General features: G+C 45.7%; 1 protein-coding gene across 1 annotated transcript in view; it reads right to left on the bottom strand.

Annotated features, from left to right (window-relative positions):
* GRM4 (glutamate metabotropic receptor 4) overlaps window positions 1-18,853 on the bottom strand; it is a 212,208-nt gene that overhangs the window by 142,787 nt on the left and 50,568 nt on the right. Inside the window, exon 2 of the mRNA XM_029573595.1 lies at window positions 13,088-13,304. Within this exon, the coding sequence (XP_029429455.1) occupies window positions 13,088-13,304 (217 nt within the window). The remainder of the gene's footprint in view (window positions 1-13,087; window positions 13,305-18,853) is intronic.

Below are 18,853 nucleotides of genomic sequence, written 5' to 3'. Positions count from 1 at the left end.
TGATCCTTGGTGCACAGAGCTGCAGCCCAGTTTGCGTATGGAAAGGAGGATTCTGCAGTGCTTCTTCTACAAAACTCATTTTACCAATTGCAGAAATGCTTTTAACACACAGTTGAAATGTTTTGTGTAGAATCCCAGCTTTCCAACAGTAAGTGTGATTTAGGGAGCAAGCAAAGAGCTCTGGGGATGCAGCTAAGAGCTACCACCCAGGAAAGAGATCTAGACATCATAGTGGATAACACATTGAAATCGTCGGCTAAGTGTGCTGCAGCAGTCAAAAAAGCAAAAAGAATGTTAGGAATTATTAGGAAGGGAATGGTGAATAAAATGGAAACTGTCATAATGCCTCTATATCGCTCCATGGTGAGACCGCACCTTGAGGACTGTGTACCGTTCTGGTCGCCGCATCTCAGAAGGGATATAGTTGCGATGGAGAAGGTACAGAGAAGGGCAACCAAAATGATATAGGGGATGGAACAGCTCCCCTATGAGGAAAGACTAAAGAGGTTAGGACTTTTCAGCTTGGAGAAGAGACGGCTGAGGGGGGATATGAAAGAGATGTTTAAAATCATGAGAGGTCTAGAACGGGTAAATGTGAATCAGTTATTTACTCTTTTGGATAATAGAAGGACCAGGGGGCACTCCATGAAGTTAGCATGTAGCACATTTTAAACTAATTGGAGAAAGTTCTTTTTTACTCAACGCACAATTAAACCCTGGAATTTGTTGCCAGGGGATGTGGTTAGTGCAGTTAGTGTAGCTGGGTTTAAAAGAGGTTTGGATAAGTTCTTGGAGGAGAAGTCCATTACCTGCTATTAATCAAAGTTTACTTTGGGAATAGCCACTGCTATTACCCGCATCAGTAGCATGGGATAGTTTTTGGGTACTTGCCAGGTACTTGTAGCCTGGATTGGCCACTGTTGGAAACAGGATGCTGGGCTTGATGGACCCTTGGCCTGACCCAGTATGGCATGTTCTTATGTAGAAAGGTCTTTGCAGAGCAAAGATCCTGGGGCTCACCACATGGATTATTGAATTTTATTGGGGATCACCGCATGGATTATTGTATTTTATTGATGTATTTGTCTTTAAATAATTTATGATTATGCTGTGTTTATTATTATTATGAACCCAAAAAACAAATCGGAAACCGATCCAGTTGGCTGTATTAGAGTGAAAACAATAGGAATCGGATGATCACACGAAGCCCTTTATTATGTGCCCGACTCTGGCCGAGTTTCGCTCGTAGAGCTGCCTCAGGGGCAATTCAATCGGCAGGATTTGAAAAAATGCCTGCTGGGCTGTTGTCACATGTCACACTGTAGCAAATACTAGTTCCTGCGGAACGTATCCAACATCATTCTGCTACTAAACCTAGTAAACCTAGTAGCAGAATGATGTTGGATACGTTCCGCAGGAACTAGTATTTGCTACAGTGTGACATGTGACAACAGCCCAGCAGGCATTTTTTCAAATCCTGCCGATTGAATTGCCCCTGAGGCAGCTCTACGAGCGAAACTCGGCCAGAGTCGGGCACATAATAAAGGGCTTCGTGTGATCATCCGATTCCTATTGTTTTCATATTATTATTATGATGCAATTTATTATGATTTGTTTTGTGTTATTTGTTGAAAAGTGCTTTGGGTTGTTCTTGTGATCAAGGAAGGCAGTCTGGAAATGTAAAATAATATAACATAACATAAACCCTGATCCATGGACCTCTCTTTATGGTCTTGCAGGGTGTGGGACACATGGTGGGAATCAGGAACAAACTAGAGAGTCACCTTTATTGAACTGGACATGTACAATGGCGGGGCAGAAAAATATATTTGGTGATGTTTTTTAAACCAGCGCATAGGACTGCCCCTACCAATATAAGACTGTTGACCAGCTATGCCCTCAACTTGTCCTGCTCGGATATATATCTGTCTGCTAAAGTACCTGGCAACAGCAAATAACCCCAAGGAGGACAGCAAAGAGACTGGAAGTCAATAGCACCGCAATCAAAGTCTGGATATTAACTCCATTAAGCTCACAGAATGATCAGGGAAGGATCTGTGCTAGAGGAGCTCCTGGAAAGGTTAATGGCTCCGATTTCAGCTCTGCTGCTTTAATGGAGGGTTTATCTCTCAAAGTACCTGCAAAATCCATACACCCTTGGATTCCAGTCTGATGTAGGGTGATCAGCTGCTGGCTGTTTTAGCAGGACAGGCTTACTCGGTCTTGGGTTTACCCCATTTCCTGTATGGACTTGTGGATCTGATTTCCCTAATCGAAGCAGCTCTAATAGTCCATGCTTTCAATGGGGCAAACCCAGAAATGGATCAGCCTAGCTTTAAAAAAACAAAACAAAACAAAGGCCTAGTCTGAAGCATGGGGAACTGTAGCTCACCACAGACAATGCCCATGTCCCAAAGGCTTAGATAATACCCAGTATGCTGTATATTATGCACACTTCTTACCTTGGCATTTGTTAATTAAACTTCCAGTAAGGCAGCATCACGTGACCATTTATTGAAATCGTCTGTCATGAGGCAGCGACCAGTGTCGGAGCTGGTTTAATAATGCCTGATGACATCAGAGTGTATGTTGGCATCTACAGTAAAGATAGCGATGAAACTCAATATAAAAGGAACAAATGAAAGAGAGGAAAGTCATGGAGCGCATACCCTTCGTAGTAACATACAACCCAGAGCTGGAAACTAAAGCCAAGGAAAATCAGAAGACCCACAGCCACTACTGCTGGAGCATTCACCACCGAAAGAAATATGCCCTGCTCTTCCAGTTCTAGCCTGCTGGCAACCACCTAACCTAAAGCATCCAATCTGGCGGCAAGCAAGCTTTGAAAAAACTCAAAAAAAAGAAGAAAATGGCACAGAACCATGAAAGATGCCAGGCTGCAAGCTGTGCCAGCACATATTGCAGGACCCCACAGTTACCCATACGGGAAAGGCAATCAACATAAAAGGGATCATATTCATACACTTCTATTAACACAGGATATATTATCCAATACAGAAAACGTAAAAAGGATGTTCTGTCAGTGAAATGAGATAGATATTAAAGATAAGAATAAACCTTGGTAGACACAAGATAACACTTACGGAGAAGAGCAAGGTGACACTCCCTGTGGAGAAACCTTTTTTCTGAGCCAACCACTGTGTCAATGACCTTACAATCCAGATAATGAAAGGGCACTTCAGAACGAATCCAGAAACATTAAATGTGTGAAATGAAAATGATCAAACACTGAAACGCAGACTATGATGGCAGATAAACGCTGCAGCCAGGGAAGCTGCTGCCCCCTTTAGCATTACCACATGGAATGTGAATGGTCTTAGGAAAGTTAAAACGTGGGTTATACAGGGTATAACGGCCTAAGGAAAACCAAAGATGGAACATGTGCTTTTTGCAAGGAAATGCACCATCCAGCCTGAAAGAGATATCACTAAGAAGATAGCTGGTGTCTGGCGGCAACTTCAACTGTGTGGAGAGCATCCTAAACCCAAGTTCACAACTTAAAGCTCCCACACTGGGTCAGACCAAGGGTCCATGAAGCCTAATATCCTGTTTCCAACAGGGGCCAAACCAGGTAACAAGTACCTGGCAGGATCCCAACCTGATTGACTTTCCCAGACACCCAAGATTGAAATTTACTGGCTGTACCCGGGGAAATTTGCTTTGATCATTTTAACACACAGGCATCTGTTCACAGAACTGAGGCGCAGACCTCTGCATGCTAAAATATCTGTTCAGCACTTCAGAGATCACCTGGCAACTGGTTAACAAGTCTCTGCCCATTTTGTCTTTCTGCTGTAATGCCACAGACCCTCCTTGATCTCTGGCTTTGCTCACTTGCCGGCAATAAAACATTCTGTATCCCTCTCTCAAGCTTTCTTGAATTCTCTTACTGTTTTTGCATCCATCGGGAAGCTGATCGTGCATCCACCAACTTTTCTGAGAAGAATGATGTGTTTCTTTATTTTGCTCCATTCAGCCTCATACCTTGACCTACTGATCTAGAAATTTCCACTGAAAAAGGTTTGCTTCTTGTGCATTATTATACCTTTGAATGGTTGAACGTCTATCATATCCTGCTTCTCCGTGATGCTCATATTTTCCTCTTAAAGACTCCGCACCATTTTCTTAGGCCCCGCTTGAGCCCAGGCCTGGATTTAGGAATAAATAACATAGGCAGCGGCCTCTGGTGCTGCTCTGCAACTGTCCCCACAGCCCCAACTGAAAAGTTTCAGTGAAGGCCTCTCCTGCAGCCATTGTGCGCTGATAGGACCTGCAGCCCTCCAGCCCTCAAACAGGTTTCCATGGTAACAGGAAGCCCGCGGGGCGGGGCAGGCAACTGCTGCTGGAGGCCCACGCTGAAATACGCTGCTTGCTGCTCATGATCTAAGAGGTGAGGAGGGGAGGGGACCTGCCCTGAGGGGGGAAGATTTGAGCAAGTGCAATGGGGGGAGGGCCTTTCTCTGTTCTGTCTATATCCTTTTGGAGGTATGGGCAATTCAACTGGATAAAATATTCCAGATTAGGTCAAAAGCTTATGATATAGGGGTGCAAGGCTGATCAGGTAGTAAGAGAAAGGGAGCCTTTTTGGTTTGCAAACTGGAGAAAGCCATTGCTGTTCCTGGGAGTGAGTGGCATGGAATGGATCTACTCTTTGGGGTCTGCTGAGACCCTCCTAATGACGGGGTTGGCCACTGTCGGAGACAGAACGCTGAGCTCGATGGGCCTTGGTCTGGCCCAGCCTGACACTTCTTATGTATTTCGAGTTTATTGAAATGCAGCAAAATATTTCCAGCATTTCTACAATATACATAAGAAGAGAGATAACCTGGAGTAAATGATGATTTCAAACGGGCTAACTAACGTTCTGCATGAGGACACTACGGTAGCTCCTTTGATGCATCTCAGCAGCTGGTTCAACATTTTGCTCTCTAAATTTAAATTTAGTAAGCAAATGAGCGGCACAGGTTTTTGCCCCAATGTGATACCCATGGACGGTAACTATTAAATGAGCGCTCAGGTGCTTATGCACGCGCGTGCGTGCGTTTTCACAGGAATTTTAAATTGTCCGCGCAGTTGCGCACGTATATGGGCTCCTAATTTAAAGCAGCAGCATGAGCAACCGTAAATCGCGTTTCTTCCTTAGGGAAGTCTCAGCTTTAACGCGCGCTGGAAGGCGGATTTTAAAACGTCCACGCGTGAAGGAAATAGCCAGTTTTACCAATTAGTCCATCAGTTTGCCCGGTCTCTCTCAAGGTCATCCAGACCCCTCTGCTTCTTCAGCCTTCACTCCTCCCTGTTTACCCAGACGCCTCACCCAGTGCTTTTGGGCCTAAAATGAGTTTTCTGCAGCCCTATACTTCATCAACAGCAGAAGTAAATATGAGCGGCTGACAGCCTGCCATGAGCTGCGGCCTCTAGGTTTAAAATCCGGATTTACACACGTAAATGTTGGCCCCGCCCCTGAACCCTTGTGTGTGTGTGTATGGTAGAATGAGTGCCTGGGTGCGTGAGTGGCAGCTTTGTGAGTGTGGTAGAATGGGAGCAAGAGCATTTGTGTGTGATTGAGAGCTTGTATATAAGTGAGAGAGCACGTGTAATTGAGAGACAGAGGCTGCTCAGGGAGGTGATGTGTGTGTGTGTGTGTGAGAGAGACAGAGACTGGTCAGGGAGGTGGTGTTTCTGTGTGAGAGACAGAGACTGCTCAGCGAGGTGACAGGTATGTGTGTGTGAGGAACAGAGACTGTGTGTGAGTGACTGGTTGTGGGCCCTAAGGATGAGGACTGTGAGGACAGAGCTTCAGCAGTCACTGCTGCTTCTGGTGAGTGCTAAAGGCCTGCAAGGGAAAGGAGTAGGAGAGTTGCTGGAGAGGGTAAGTAAAGGTGGCTTTTTAAGTTTATTTTTCTTGATTGACTGCCATTTTAATTATTGGGTATTATGTGATATGTATCTGCTGTTTTGAAATATTTTATTGATATTTGGACAATTAATAATTTTTATGAGTTTTTAATTGTTGGATGTTATTCTGTTCATCAGCTGTTTTGTAACATGTATTAGTTTGGCTTTACAATTATTTCTGTGTGGGGATCTATAGCAGCTTGGCTTGTTCTGTTTTCCTAATAGGAAGTGGTTTAGTGTTTAGGGCCTGGTTTAATATTTGTAGTGTTGTTACTGTTTGAGTGTGTTCCATAATGCAGGTGTAACTTTGTACGGATTAGTTTGTGTGCATTATTGCAGATCCTGGGACTGTGTTAGGTGCTATATTTCTCTTTCCATTTCTCCAGGTTTGCACTGCATGCACATTGGCATTTTTTGTTTTCCATTCCAGTTTCTGTCTCCATATTTATAACTTGTGGTCTTTCTGTACTTGGTGAAGGTCAGCTTTGTTTGTTTGTCTGTCTGAGGTGAGGTATTTTACTAGCATGTAGGCATTTGTATCAATCTTATTTGTTGTATTTTCTCAATAGGACATGCATTAGTGGTAAATTACTGTCTTTTCATAAGGAGGTCTATTGTGCTTGCCAGTAAAGGGAGTTTGTTTTGCTTTTACTGAGATGTCATCAGACCCAGAATATCTTTTTTGTATGGTGAGTTGTATGGGTAATGCCCTAGTTCTGCTCTGCACCCATTGTTGGGGATTGAGGAGGTTCCTGAGGATGCAGAGTGCATGTTTACATTTAGCCCCGTGACGGTCACATGTTCAGTGTCTCATGTATGTGAGAACCATCTGTCAGGTGTGTCCCAGCTGAGAAAAGGTTGAGAACCACTGCCTCGGAGCATCCCTTCATCACTAGAGGGCAGCATTAGAGCACAAAAGTGCATCATAGAGTATGACAGAGTATCACCAGAGCGTGCCAGCCGAGAGGATCAGCACATTGATGGAATGGAAAGGGCAATTCTGAAACAGGCTGCAGGGAAACTCTTCATAGAAATGAGAGCTTTGAAAATCAACGTGTCTTCATGAACACAGGACCGCAAGCTCCGCAGGGAGTTTCACTGTTGTCTTCCCCTCTGCCTGTAAGCTCTGTGGAGCAGGGACTGTCTCTGTACAGTGCTGGGCACATCTTGTTGAAGTAGGCTTTGCTGGAAGATGGAGCAAATTCAGAGGTCTGTACGTGGCCGACTTGCATCAAGACCATCTGTCCTACGTCTACACAGTTTTGTCTACACACAAGAAAAGGTACGGCCCCACAGACGTCCCAGCAAACCCTGCACCGGTACACTGAACACGGAGGCATTGTCCTTGTGAGTAGTGTAAGACAGTGAATTAAAAAGTGCCTCCTATTTATAGGTCTTTGATTAGAACTACTCTGCCCACAGGAGATGCTTTCTCTCCTGTTCTCCATTTATAACGTTGTAAATACTGCCTGACAAGGGCAGACTGAGCCAATGCCTCACCAGTCTGCCAGAAATTAATGTCCCGTTCAGAACACAGCGATCAGCAGCAGAGAGAGATCTATGTGCAGCAGGACAGCCACCAGCTTCACGCACTCCAGGATGGATGGGCCAAAGCAGACTGAGGACCAAGGCAAAAGCAGAAGGTAACTGTGAGCTCTGCGGTAACTGCTGCTACCTCATGCCTACAGCCACTTTCCTGCCCCACACCTATAGCGGTGCCCCAATCCCAACCTACAGTTGCACTGCGATCCCACACGTGTAAGCGTGCTCTAGCACACCAAACCTACAGCTGTACTTCTGCCTCACATAGCTGCACTCCTATAGCAGGTGCTTCAACCCCACATCTGCAGCTGGTACTATATCCTCATACTAACAGCCAGCATTCCCACCCTACAACTACAGCTACTGCTGCTACCCCACAAGAACAGTCATGGTCCTTTCCCACACCTCTACAGCCACGTTCCTGCCCCATGCCTACACTTGCCTTCCATCCCTACGTCTAGGAGCTGTGCCCCTACCACCCACCTACAGCTGTAATCTTACCATACATCTACAGCTACTGTATGCTCCTACCCCACACCTACAGCTGCGTGCCAACCAGACATCTATAATCAGTGCTACTACCCCACTCCTACAGTTGCACCTCTCCCCGATCCCTACGCCTGACAGCTCCTACAGTCACTCAACTAGGTCTCCTTCCCTTTCCTCCATCAGCCAGTGCTCCTGCCCCTCTGCTGACAGCTAAGGCTCGTACTGCATCATTCCCTGCAACACTTCCTAGTCCAAGAGGCTGGGAGTTCTCCACAGCCAGCACTCCTACACGATTCCCTATTGTGCATCCAACTGGGAGAAGCTGAGATGGCAAGCAAGCTAACCTACAACCAGTACTCCTGCATCATTTCCTATAGTGCCTCCTACTGGGAGACATTGGGACTGCAGGAGTCACTGCCATGGTACCTTTATTTTGACTAATAATGTGTTTTGTGTATATTCCTGCAGAGAACCTTGTTCGATTCTCAACAGATCTGGCTTTAGATGTATACTGAATGCAGGGTTTCTGAAATCTGCAGATGAGATAAAGTGCCTAGCCCTTGGGACACTTCCACTAAAGCAGGTGAAGCTTGGAATGGTGCCAGCTTTGCTTCCTGCATAGAGGAAGTCTTCAGCCCCCAGGACAGGGTGCGATTCCAGTCTGTGGAAAACAGGGCAGGAGGTCTGTGAGGATGCTGCTATATAGGATGACCGGCTGGCTCTGTTTTGTGCCTGGTTTATCACACTGCATGCATGGACTTGTGGCCCCACTTTTATTGGGGTAATCAGTATTAAGAGTCTGCCACTGGTCGCTTTGCTGGCTTCTACCCTGCAGGTCACTGCTGACACGCATTGAATCCATAACCTTGAAGAGAATTTCACAGATCTTTGGACTCCCTCTGTGTGACTCTGGGCAGGTTATTTTATCTCCCTGTGCTTTACTTCTAATCCCACAGCCACTGACTGTGTTTGATTTGTGATCAATCACTATCTCCCTGTTCCTCAGTTCAAATCCTGGCTCTGCCACTTGATTCTCTGGGCAAGTCATCTCATCTCCTTGTGCTTCAGTTAAGAACAGAGACACACAAGAACTGTCCAAGGACCATCTGGGCTAGTTTCCTAACAGGAAATAGATGAGCAGGGTTGTCCGTCTGTTCTCAGACCCTCCCAGTGTCTTGTAGTCATGATTTAGGGATGTCTCTGACTGTTATGTTAAATAGCCTGTGACTGATGTATACTGCATAAATTTGTCTATTTCTTTTATTAACCCTCCACAACATCTTATATCAATAATTTGCACAAGGGAAATGGCACTAGGTGAAAAAGCTCTGCCTTTTGCTTGTTTTAAACCTGCCTAATAGTCGCACAGGCTGCCCCCTCATTCCTGTATTATGAGATGCAGTGAATAATGGTTCTCTAGTGGCCTTCTCCTTACCTCTCGTGATTTCATATACCAGCCAAGTCTTATCCAAACTGGAGTCCAATGTTTGAGTCTCCTTCTTCCATGCCACCCATCATCTTTTATGTCCCTCTTTGTACTGCTTGAATCCAAATTCCGCCCTTATAGAGAAGGGGTGGCTAGAACTGCACATGGTATTCCAGACACGGGCACACCATGGAGCTTTGCATTAACATAATAACATATTGGGCTGAGAGATTTTTTTTCTTTTAGGACAAACAATAGTGATTCCAAGATTGCTTTCCTGCGTGGTAACAGCTCAACCAGAGCCTCTTATTCAGAGAAGCATGGCTTGCTTTTCTCTTATGTTGTGTTACTACGAAACTGCAGAGCTACTAGCAATGCTGGGTGACCCATCAATGAAATAGCCTCTAAGCCAGGGGCCTGGCAGGTTTTGGCAATGTAACATCCAACTTTAAACAGGGCTCCAGAGGTGGCCTAGGGAACTTCAACCTAGTCAGTCTAACTTCTCTTCCAGGAAAACTGGTAGAGTTCATAACAGAAGAACATAAATCAAGAATTACCTAGGTTAAATGGGATATGTTGGCCAAAGATCAACATGTCTTCTATGTCATGTCTCATTAATCTGAGAGATCTACGAGGCATGCTAAATGGGATCCAGTTGATATGACATATGGGATTTTTCACAGTCTTCTGATTCGCTCCCTCAAAGGCTTTTAGTGGAATAAAACTGTCCCACATGGTCTTTGCTGGGACGAAGGCTACACAATATGAGAAGAAACCATCTGCAAAATGGAGTCAGCAAGGGGGAAGTGGCATGGCAAAGCTTAAAGATGGATCAAAAACACTGGATAATTAAAACCAAATCCCGGGAAACAGAACATATTTAGAATGTGCTTCAAACTTCAGATTTGGAGCTGGAATGCTGGTCAGTGCTCAGACTCCCTGCCCTGTGCAGGCTGACTGGCCTTCAGGCATGTTGTATGATTTGCAGAAGAGAGAACTCAATTTATTGAATTCAGATGCATTAGGACTTCATGAGTTTAACTTTTGGAAGAATAGATGAAAAGGTCTGGTGTCTGAATTCTATTATGTTCTATTGGCTTAAATTAATTCATAGCAGCTCTCCCAGCTACCCCTGCTTTCTTACATAGCCTGTTACCAATTGAAAAACTCCCCCAGTCATCAGACCTGCCTTCCAAACCTCAGGGATGTGCATTTGTCACATCCATTTTGGTAGGTACATGCATGTCTCGCCGACTTTCTAGTAGATGTGGGAAAACGGATAGTATTTGTGTATCACATTATTACAAATACATGCAAGCCCTCCGTTTCCTGTGTGTACTAGAGTGTCGGTGAGGTACGTGCATACCACCGAATCGGAGGAAACGAATGCACATCCCTACAAACCAATAGAGGAGCTGCCCATGTTCCCTTCCACAGCTTCTAATTAACAGAAGAACTACTCCAGCCATCCGTGCTCTCTTTTACAGCCTGTAACCAATAGAAAAACTCTCCCAGCTATCAGACCTCCCCTCCAAGCCTTGAACCAATAGAGAAATCATACAGTACCTGAATGCAATCTGCTTAGAAATGTCTGAAAGGTGGAATATAAACCAAAATGAATACATAAAAAGCTATCCCAGCTCCCTTCACATTCTCTGACCATCAGAGAAGCTTTCCCAGATGCCTACACTGCCTTCCACAGCCTCCCACCGAGAGCACCTGACTGGCATGGTTTAATAGCATCTGGCGATGACAAGGCAGCGGTATCTGGTGGTGATAACGCAGCTCTTCTGCTGGTGCAAATTTCAAAGTGCCTGCCTTGGTGTCAATTGCCCAGGAACTTTTGCACCTGATTTTTTAGTGCAGGCAAAATATGCCGGAAAAATAACGGGCGTAGATTGGAATCTTCAGTCTACACATGTTATATTCAAAACCTCACCAAACCCCCCCCCCCCCCCTAATCTGGCTAAAATAATGCACCTACTGGGGAACACCCCCTTCTCCCACCACAAATGTTTAAGCCGGATCAAAGGAGAGAGATTTTTCAGATAGGCCAGGTCACCCAAGGAAATGGCTTTGAAACTTTCCCTCGCTCTGTCTGTTACCCTGCAGGAGCCCGGCCGTAGGGTGCCCTGGAAATTTCCAGCTGTTTCTCCTTTTGCAGGGCTGCGGCTCGGGGACTCGCGGCGCTCTCTCTCTCTCTCATACGGTCGTAGATAACCAGATTGCAGGAAAGGAAGGACAATTACCATAATATTATGCCGAGCTTTCAACAGTCTGTTGTAACTCATTATATAATGAATTCAGACATTTTCAGACCTTCCGCTTTCTTTGTCTTATCCTATAGCGTACTGTAATGTTATAGATCATGTTAAAATGGGGAGGGGGAGGGGGGAGGCAGCCAAAAGAGAGAGATCGGGATGGAGGAGAAGAGGCCCTCTTACTTCATCCTCCCGCCTCCAGGCAGAATCTGCTGTGCCTGAATCGCCACGGACAGACGTGGGTCTGACCTGCTCTTAACATCCAGTGACGGAGGTTCCACCACCGCCAGGGGTGACTTGCATCAGTGCTTAAACCCACCCAATCACAGTTAGGAAATTCCTCCTAATATCTAACCTACATCTCCATTAATGTCATTAAAGTTCCAAACCCTATGTCCTATCCCCAGTGGAGGTGGAGAACAAATGATCCTCTTCCTCTTCATAATTCTCCTTTTTATATTTCGATACTATTCTGTTTCTCTCGTGCACACACACACACACACACACATACATCACCCTCTCCACAGAAAAAAATAAGTTTCTCAAATTCCTTTTCAGCTTCCCTCCCTTCAGCTTCATATGATGACCACTTGTCCTTGAGCTTTTCATTGTTCAGAAAATGATTCCTTCTGGTACTTTGCTGAAGCCTGCATGATACGTGAATGTTTCTATCCTATCGTCCCTTCTTTATTCTAGAGAGGACATCTTTAGCTCCTTCACGCCCTCTTTGTAATTGTGTATGGCTTATGGGGCAGGCCATTCGCCATTTTGGTGGCTCTCCTTTGAATCGCCTCTGATTTTTCAATGTCCTTTTGTAATGGAACTCAGGCTCCAGCTGAGGCTTAGAAATCTGAACCAGGGAGGGTAAGAAGTCAGCCCCAAAAATGGGCAAGAACAAACTACGAACAGCATAAACATTTGTACCAACACAGTGATCAAGAGAAGGAAGGGGAAAGGGAAAAAAGACAGAATGGGGAAGAAAGAGATTGAAAAGAAATCAAAAGAAGGAAGAAGATAAATAGATGGGAAGAAAATGAAAAGGGGGGGGGAAGACAGAGAGCGGGAGAAGGAGAAAAAGAGAGAGAGAGACTGGAATGCAAGTGAGTGGACAGTGAGTGGAAGCCTCACTGTCCACTCACTTGCATTGCCCCAGCTTACCCATACCACCCTAAGACCCACATCCTCCTGACCCATTTTGTCACTCAGAAACCTTCAGCAAATCTTTGACGTCAACATCTTTACCACATGATACAGTAAGATGGAAACCATAGAGATGCCTAGGTATGGTCTTTATCCCCTGCAGTGAGATACAAAGGAGAAAGTTGCCTCTGGATGGTCCTTATTCCCTGCAGCATGATACGGTGAGACAGGAGAGACAGCAGAACCTAGATGATGCTTGCAGGCATGCATACTCATGGTCTTGGTTAGATGACCGTGCCAAGCAGGGACTCACCATCTTCCCGGGACTTCTGGATGAACGCCTCCACGCCGCTCTCGCCGTAGCTGCCCTCGGATGCCAACGTGGACACGTAGTTCCACTTCAGGGCTCGGACGATGTCCACCATGGCCTGAGCCTGGTAGGTGTCTGAAGGGACCACACGGGAAAAGAAATCGTAGCGGCTGTTGTCACTCAGATCTGCTGCGGTGGAGGCATAGCTGATCTGAGGGATCTGCGGAGAAAGCGAGAGAGAAAGAGAAAGCATAAGTGTGGAAGCCGGCACTGGCTGAGAGGACAGCGCTGTAATCGTGCTGAACCCATTCCATTCCCTTTCAGAGTGGTGGGTTTCATTATGATCCACTGTCTGAGGGATTCGAGGAAGGAGGAAAAAACTGCCCAAATGCACCAAAGAGAGCTATTACTGGTCTATAGCACCCACATTCGAATTGGAGCACCTGTTTCTATATGGGGATTGCAGGTGCATATCAGTGATGCTGAGGTGGGCTGCATGGGAGAGCCTGCTCGGACCTTCAGTGCAGCCACATTGAGGAAAGGGGGCAAGGAGGTAGTGGGGGAATGGAGAGGGTGGAAAGCCACAGCTGCAGGGCCGGGTAAGATGGGCTTCAGAAAGAGAAGCTTTAAAGTCAGAGGCGTATCTGGGAAGCCTTTAACCCGGCCCTACCTCCTCTACCCATAGCCTGGCTAGAATTATTTACAGGTCAGCTGGTTTGTCCCGCTAAGTCTGGGGCTCTGCTTGAACAGACCACAGGTTTTACATTTACATCGGACCACAGGTTTTACATTTACATCGGAGCTGTTCAGAATGGTGATTCTGAACAGCTCCGATTTATTTGGATTTACTTTTTACCAGGATATAATTTACTCAAATAAGTTGGAGCTATTCTGGAGGCAGACTTAAGTTAGCCGGATAATAATTTATCCGGCTACTTCCAATATTCAGCCTAAGCTGGACAAGTTATCTGGTTAAGTCTGGTCAAGCTATGGAGGAGCTCTAAAAGTTAGCCAGATAAGCTTATCCAGCTAACTAGGACTTTATCTGGCTAAAAAAAAAAAATTGGGCCCAGACTAAAGGTCTGTGGATCCTGGGCAGACTGGATGGGCCTTTATCCTGGCTCCTGGATCCTGGGCAGACTGGGTGGGCCTTTTGGTCTTTTTCCGTTCAGTGGAGCTCCTAGTCGGTGCTGCTCCACTGAATATTTGGTTATATTGGCTCTCACCGTACTGCTGAATATTGACCTCTTGGTGTATGATAGGCATCCTGAGGGGAGCCTTGAGATCATTTAGGGGGTCATTTTCAAATTTCCCACCTAGATGTGCAGCACCTGTGGACTTCCTACCTAATGATGAAAGGGAAAGCAGGCAGGTTCTTTCCCTTTGAAAATTGTCCGTGGGTACAAAGGGCACGCAGCCTTTATTTCTTCCTCATATTTAATTGCTCACCTTATTAACCTAAGGCCTTAAGGCAAGTAAATTCAATGCAACCATTACCATAAGGAAAATAAACACAGAGAGTCAGCTGACTATCATATATAAATACAAATCAAGCAATCCAGCAATGAAACATCAATACAGCAGTAAATGAATAAAATAGCCTATGAACATCCCCCTTGCCGAATACGCCAACCCTCAGCAATTACAGAGCACCCAGAATCTACCCGTAATGCATCTGTGTTTTACGTGGGTGAAATTTCAATGCCAAATAAATGCAAGTAGATTTGAAAAGCCAATCTACATGTTATCCCCCCCCCAATGAGCTAAGCATGCCTCTGAGAACGTCATCCAGCTGAAAGTACACGGGCTGTGGAGGAGTCTGCTTACTTTTAGCCAGCTTGAGGGAGGCGGCCAGTTTACCCAGCTCTAATGCCGAGCCCCTTCTCCCTGGCCTTCTGCTTGGACAGGGAGCCCTATGTATTTCCTCTCTATAGATCTCACTTGTATATGCATTGTTTTGGGGCTCTGTTTATAGATCCCTGTTGAATGCGCACTCTGTCTTTGTGCCTCTCATGTGTGTGTTCCTGCCTGTCTTCTACTCCTTGTTTCTCTTTATTCTATCTAAGCATTGGGTGATGGGCCTGGAATGCTAAAAGGGGCAGGAATGCGAGGAATTGAGAACAGGAGCAGGTGGGTAGCGATATGAAGAGGAAAAAGGGAGATAACTGGGACGGAAGGCGGGGAAACCAATAGAATGTGCACAACTGAGAGCGTAGAGGAGGGTAACAGATTCTGGGAGGAGGAGAGGACGAAAGGGGAAAAAAGAGCTCAGGAGTGAGTAGCAGAAAGGGAATTATGAAGGGAGAGAGAGAATTTTCTATTTCTTAAACCCATTATTGGCGCGCTCTGAATGGGACCTTCCTCCAAGATACGAACTTCGCCGGGGTTTTCCGTGCACTGTGGGTGTGACCTGCCTAACAAATAGAATATAGCAGCATGGGAAAATTAAAAGAATAGAGGTTTGGCCACCCGGCGTCCCCAGCTGCTCCTGCCTGCACTGCTCTCGCTCCGGTCACCACCGGTCAACCTTCCTTCCCTTTCTCGTGACCCCTCTGGGCTGCGGGTGAACTCCCAGCTGATGGCCATGCGAGCTTCAGCACATGCAGGAGGTCACGCCTTATTCTTTTTTGCCCTTTCCTGAGGATTGTAGCCAAGCCGTCCCCTACTTGCTAGATGGCTCGCCATCTCCCCTCAACTGTCTCGGAAAATGGATCAAAACCCTCTGACTGCTGAGTTCTGGTTAACTTCTTATTCCTGCTCTTGGGAGAATGATGCAGCCATACCACTGCTCTGCACGAATAAGCTTAATCAATCCTCCCATTTTGGCCTCGGTCATTAGGGATATACATTTTTTTTTTTAAACCTAAATCAACACCAGCTCCCTCATTTCTTTTCCCCTTCTCCTGCGCTCACCACTGATCTCTGTGTCCGTGCCAAGCATGGTTAGAGTCTGTCACCGCTGTGGTTACTGAAACCTCTGCTGGCGGCTCTTCCAGGAATCTGCCATCCTCTCAGTAAAAGAAATATTTCCTCTGACCCTCCCTCCAACTTCATGTCCCCTATTGTCCTTGAGTGGGGACATTTTTAAAACAGTTTCCATGGGTAATTGTTTGCCTGCAGGAAAAAGAAACCTTTGAATTTTCCCTCGCCCCCTTGGAGCAGAGCAGGAGGCGGGCTCAGGGCAGCCCGGCTGAGGTGTATACAGGGACGTCATTTTGAAATCCCCACATGTTGCTTGACCTGCATTCTTTGCACCAGCAAGCTACGAGACCAATGTAATAATGTGTGCCCGGCCTAGCGCGCAGCTTCACGAACGGTCAGACACGCGTTTTGCACGCACGTCCATAACCTCCGATGCAATAAGGGGATCTGCGCATCCAAGCTGACGCGTTGCTAATAGCGCTCATCACATGTAAATTCCACGAGGATGAGCCTATTGGCTGTTACCCTGTGATGCAATAAATTACTTCTTGTCCAATGCGCCCCTTGTTAACGAGGCAAATTTAATGGCAGCCCCGGAGCTGGTATTAAGCCTTGGCGCGCGTCAAGGGCTCACAAAAAAAGCAAAACTTCCTGCCTTCTGTGGTGCCTCCTACTTAGTATCGTGATGACGCTAAGTCGGAGGAACCACAGAAAGCTGTAGCATGACAAAATGAAAATGGGGAAAAAAAAAAAATTCTGGGCACACGATATACACAGATCAGGCCGTGTATATTGTGCCAGCAGCGGGATAAAATGGACGCCCGTGCTGAGCGTCCGTTTTCCTAACCCACACACAGCCACGTTTCCTGGGCACCTGATGCCAAGGATGCGCTGGGGACGCACAGTTTTCCTAGCGCATCCTTTTTAGCACGGCAGCTCATTTACCCGAGCGCCCAAGAGAGGTGAATGTGCGCGCGTTAAAAAAAAAAACAGACATCCGGTTGGATGCACGGTTTTTTTACGCGCACTTTACTGCATCGGTCCCTAAGGACCTTAGGGGCTGGTGCAATAAAGTGCAGGGTTGATCTTGTGCTGTGAGTGGGACCTGCCTCTTGAGTAGTCAGGAGGCCTGGGCTTCCAGCTCCCCATTTGCATTCAGCTCAGCAGTGGGCCTTGGAAACACGGCCGTCTGTGCCAGAAAATGTGTCTCCCTTCCTTTCATGAAGACAAAGATATTGAAGTTCTGTAATTACACAAAGAGGTTTTTGTGCTTTGGCAGAGTGGGGGAACAGGGAGGGATTTAAATGTTCAAAGCTCAAGTCTGTATAATGTAGGTGATGTAAGGTCGCCTCAGAACAGTGCTGAGTGCTCCCCATACTCTTTCATGCCTGTGAAGTACCCAGGAACATGCTGCCAGTACCATGTGCAGCAATTACATGCCTTCAAAGAGACCGCTGGTGGGAGCATCAAAGACCTGTAAAAGAGCACTTATGGGCTCTCCGGAGGGAATTTTCAAAGGCATTAGGCACGTAAAAGCAGCAGATACAAACATGCGTGCGTAGCTCGTACGTAGCTTGCTATTCTATACACATCAAAAGTATGCACGTATTTTTGGTTTCGCGTGCACGTTACCTGCGCAGAAAAGATGTGGTTTAGAGGCTTTCCAAAGTGGGACCAAGAGGAATGTGCGGGAGTGGCTATTTTATAAGAGACTTACGTGAATACATTGAGCAGCCTATTAGCAAAAGTTTACACCTGCAAATTATCTTGCACAATTGATATCAGACTCGTCTGTTGCCTGCTATTGGTTGGGTGGGAGGTCTGGGTGAAGGTCTAGAAGAAGGACTGGGTTAACTGGTGGAGGTATCGGCAAACTGGAGATTTCAATTACGTGGGCATGTTTTCAACTATACCGACTGCCGCGTATTGATCAGGATTTTTATGCGAGCAAGTTATTCTTTTTTTTCGCGCATACAATATACAGACGTATGCAGATATTCGCACATGCATGTTTTATTATTTTATTTATTTATTTATTTATTATTTTTGTTATACCGAGTTTCATGACAGATATCACATCAACCCGGTTTACAATTAACAATGTGTGTAAAGCATAGCGTAACGTATATTCCCAATAAACTGTGAAACTTTAAATACAGTGTATCAATACCGTGTGTGAGAAAGTTACAATAAAACAGGGAAAATTAACTTGGAGCTGGAATAGGGGGAAAATTGAACAATGCAATATATACATTTCTTCCAATTAATGAAATAGTATAGAAGAGTAAATAAATAAGCCTATGTGGATACATGTGATGGTACATAAATAAGAGACGGTAAAATAAGTGATCAAGGGAATAAATAAGACACAGTAGTGCCTGGAAAGATATGATAATAAAATGAAATGGTAGTGAGTAACCAAGAGAATAAATAAATAAGACACAGTAGTGCAATGTAATGATATGATAATACTCAGCAGGTAAAGACGATAGTCCTCAGCAGGTAAAGATGAGTATAAGTTTATGGTAGGTGGATTCTTGATTAGATCCAGTTATTGTAAACAAGTTTATGAAGATGAGTAAGGGTTTTACTCATCAAGTACATGTATTATCTGCATGTACTTGATTCTTGCAGGTTATAAAACCCTGTAGTAGACCTCCGTGCGGCCACAGGCACACAGTCACTTGAAAGTTATCCTCCTCCCTGTGTGACAGTCTCCCAGGCTCTGTATGTAAGAGAATCTCCAGGCTCATTGGGGGAGAGCCTCTCTGAAAACATTTCATTAGCCCCCCCTCCCCGAGAGCGTTTTACAGTTGTCTGTGAGCATTTCGCTCAGAGTCTCTATGG

This window comes from Rhinatrema bivittatum, chromosome 12 (assembly GCF_901001135.1).
Source record: "Rhinatrema bivittatum chromosome 12, aRhiBiv1.1, whole genome shotgun sequence".
Classification (NCBI taxonomy): domain Eukaryota; kingdom Metazoa; phylum Chordata; class Amphibia; order Gymnophiona; family Rhinatrematidae; genus Rhinatrema; species Rhinatrema bivittatum.
This window is presented reverse-complemented; position numbering and strand designations above follow the sequence as displayed.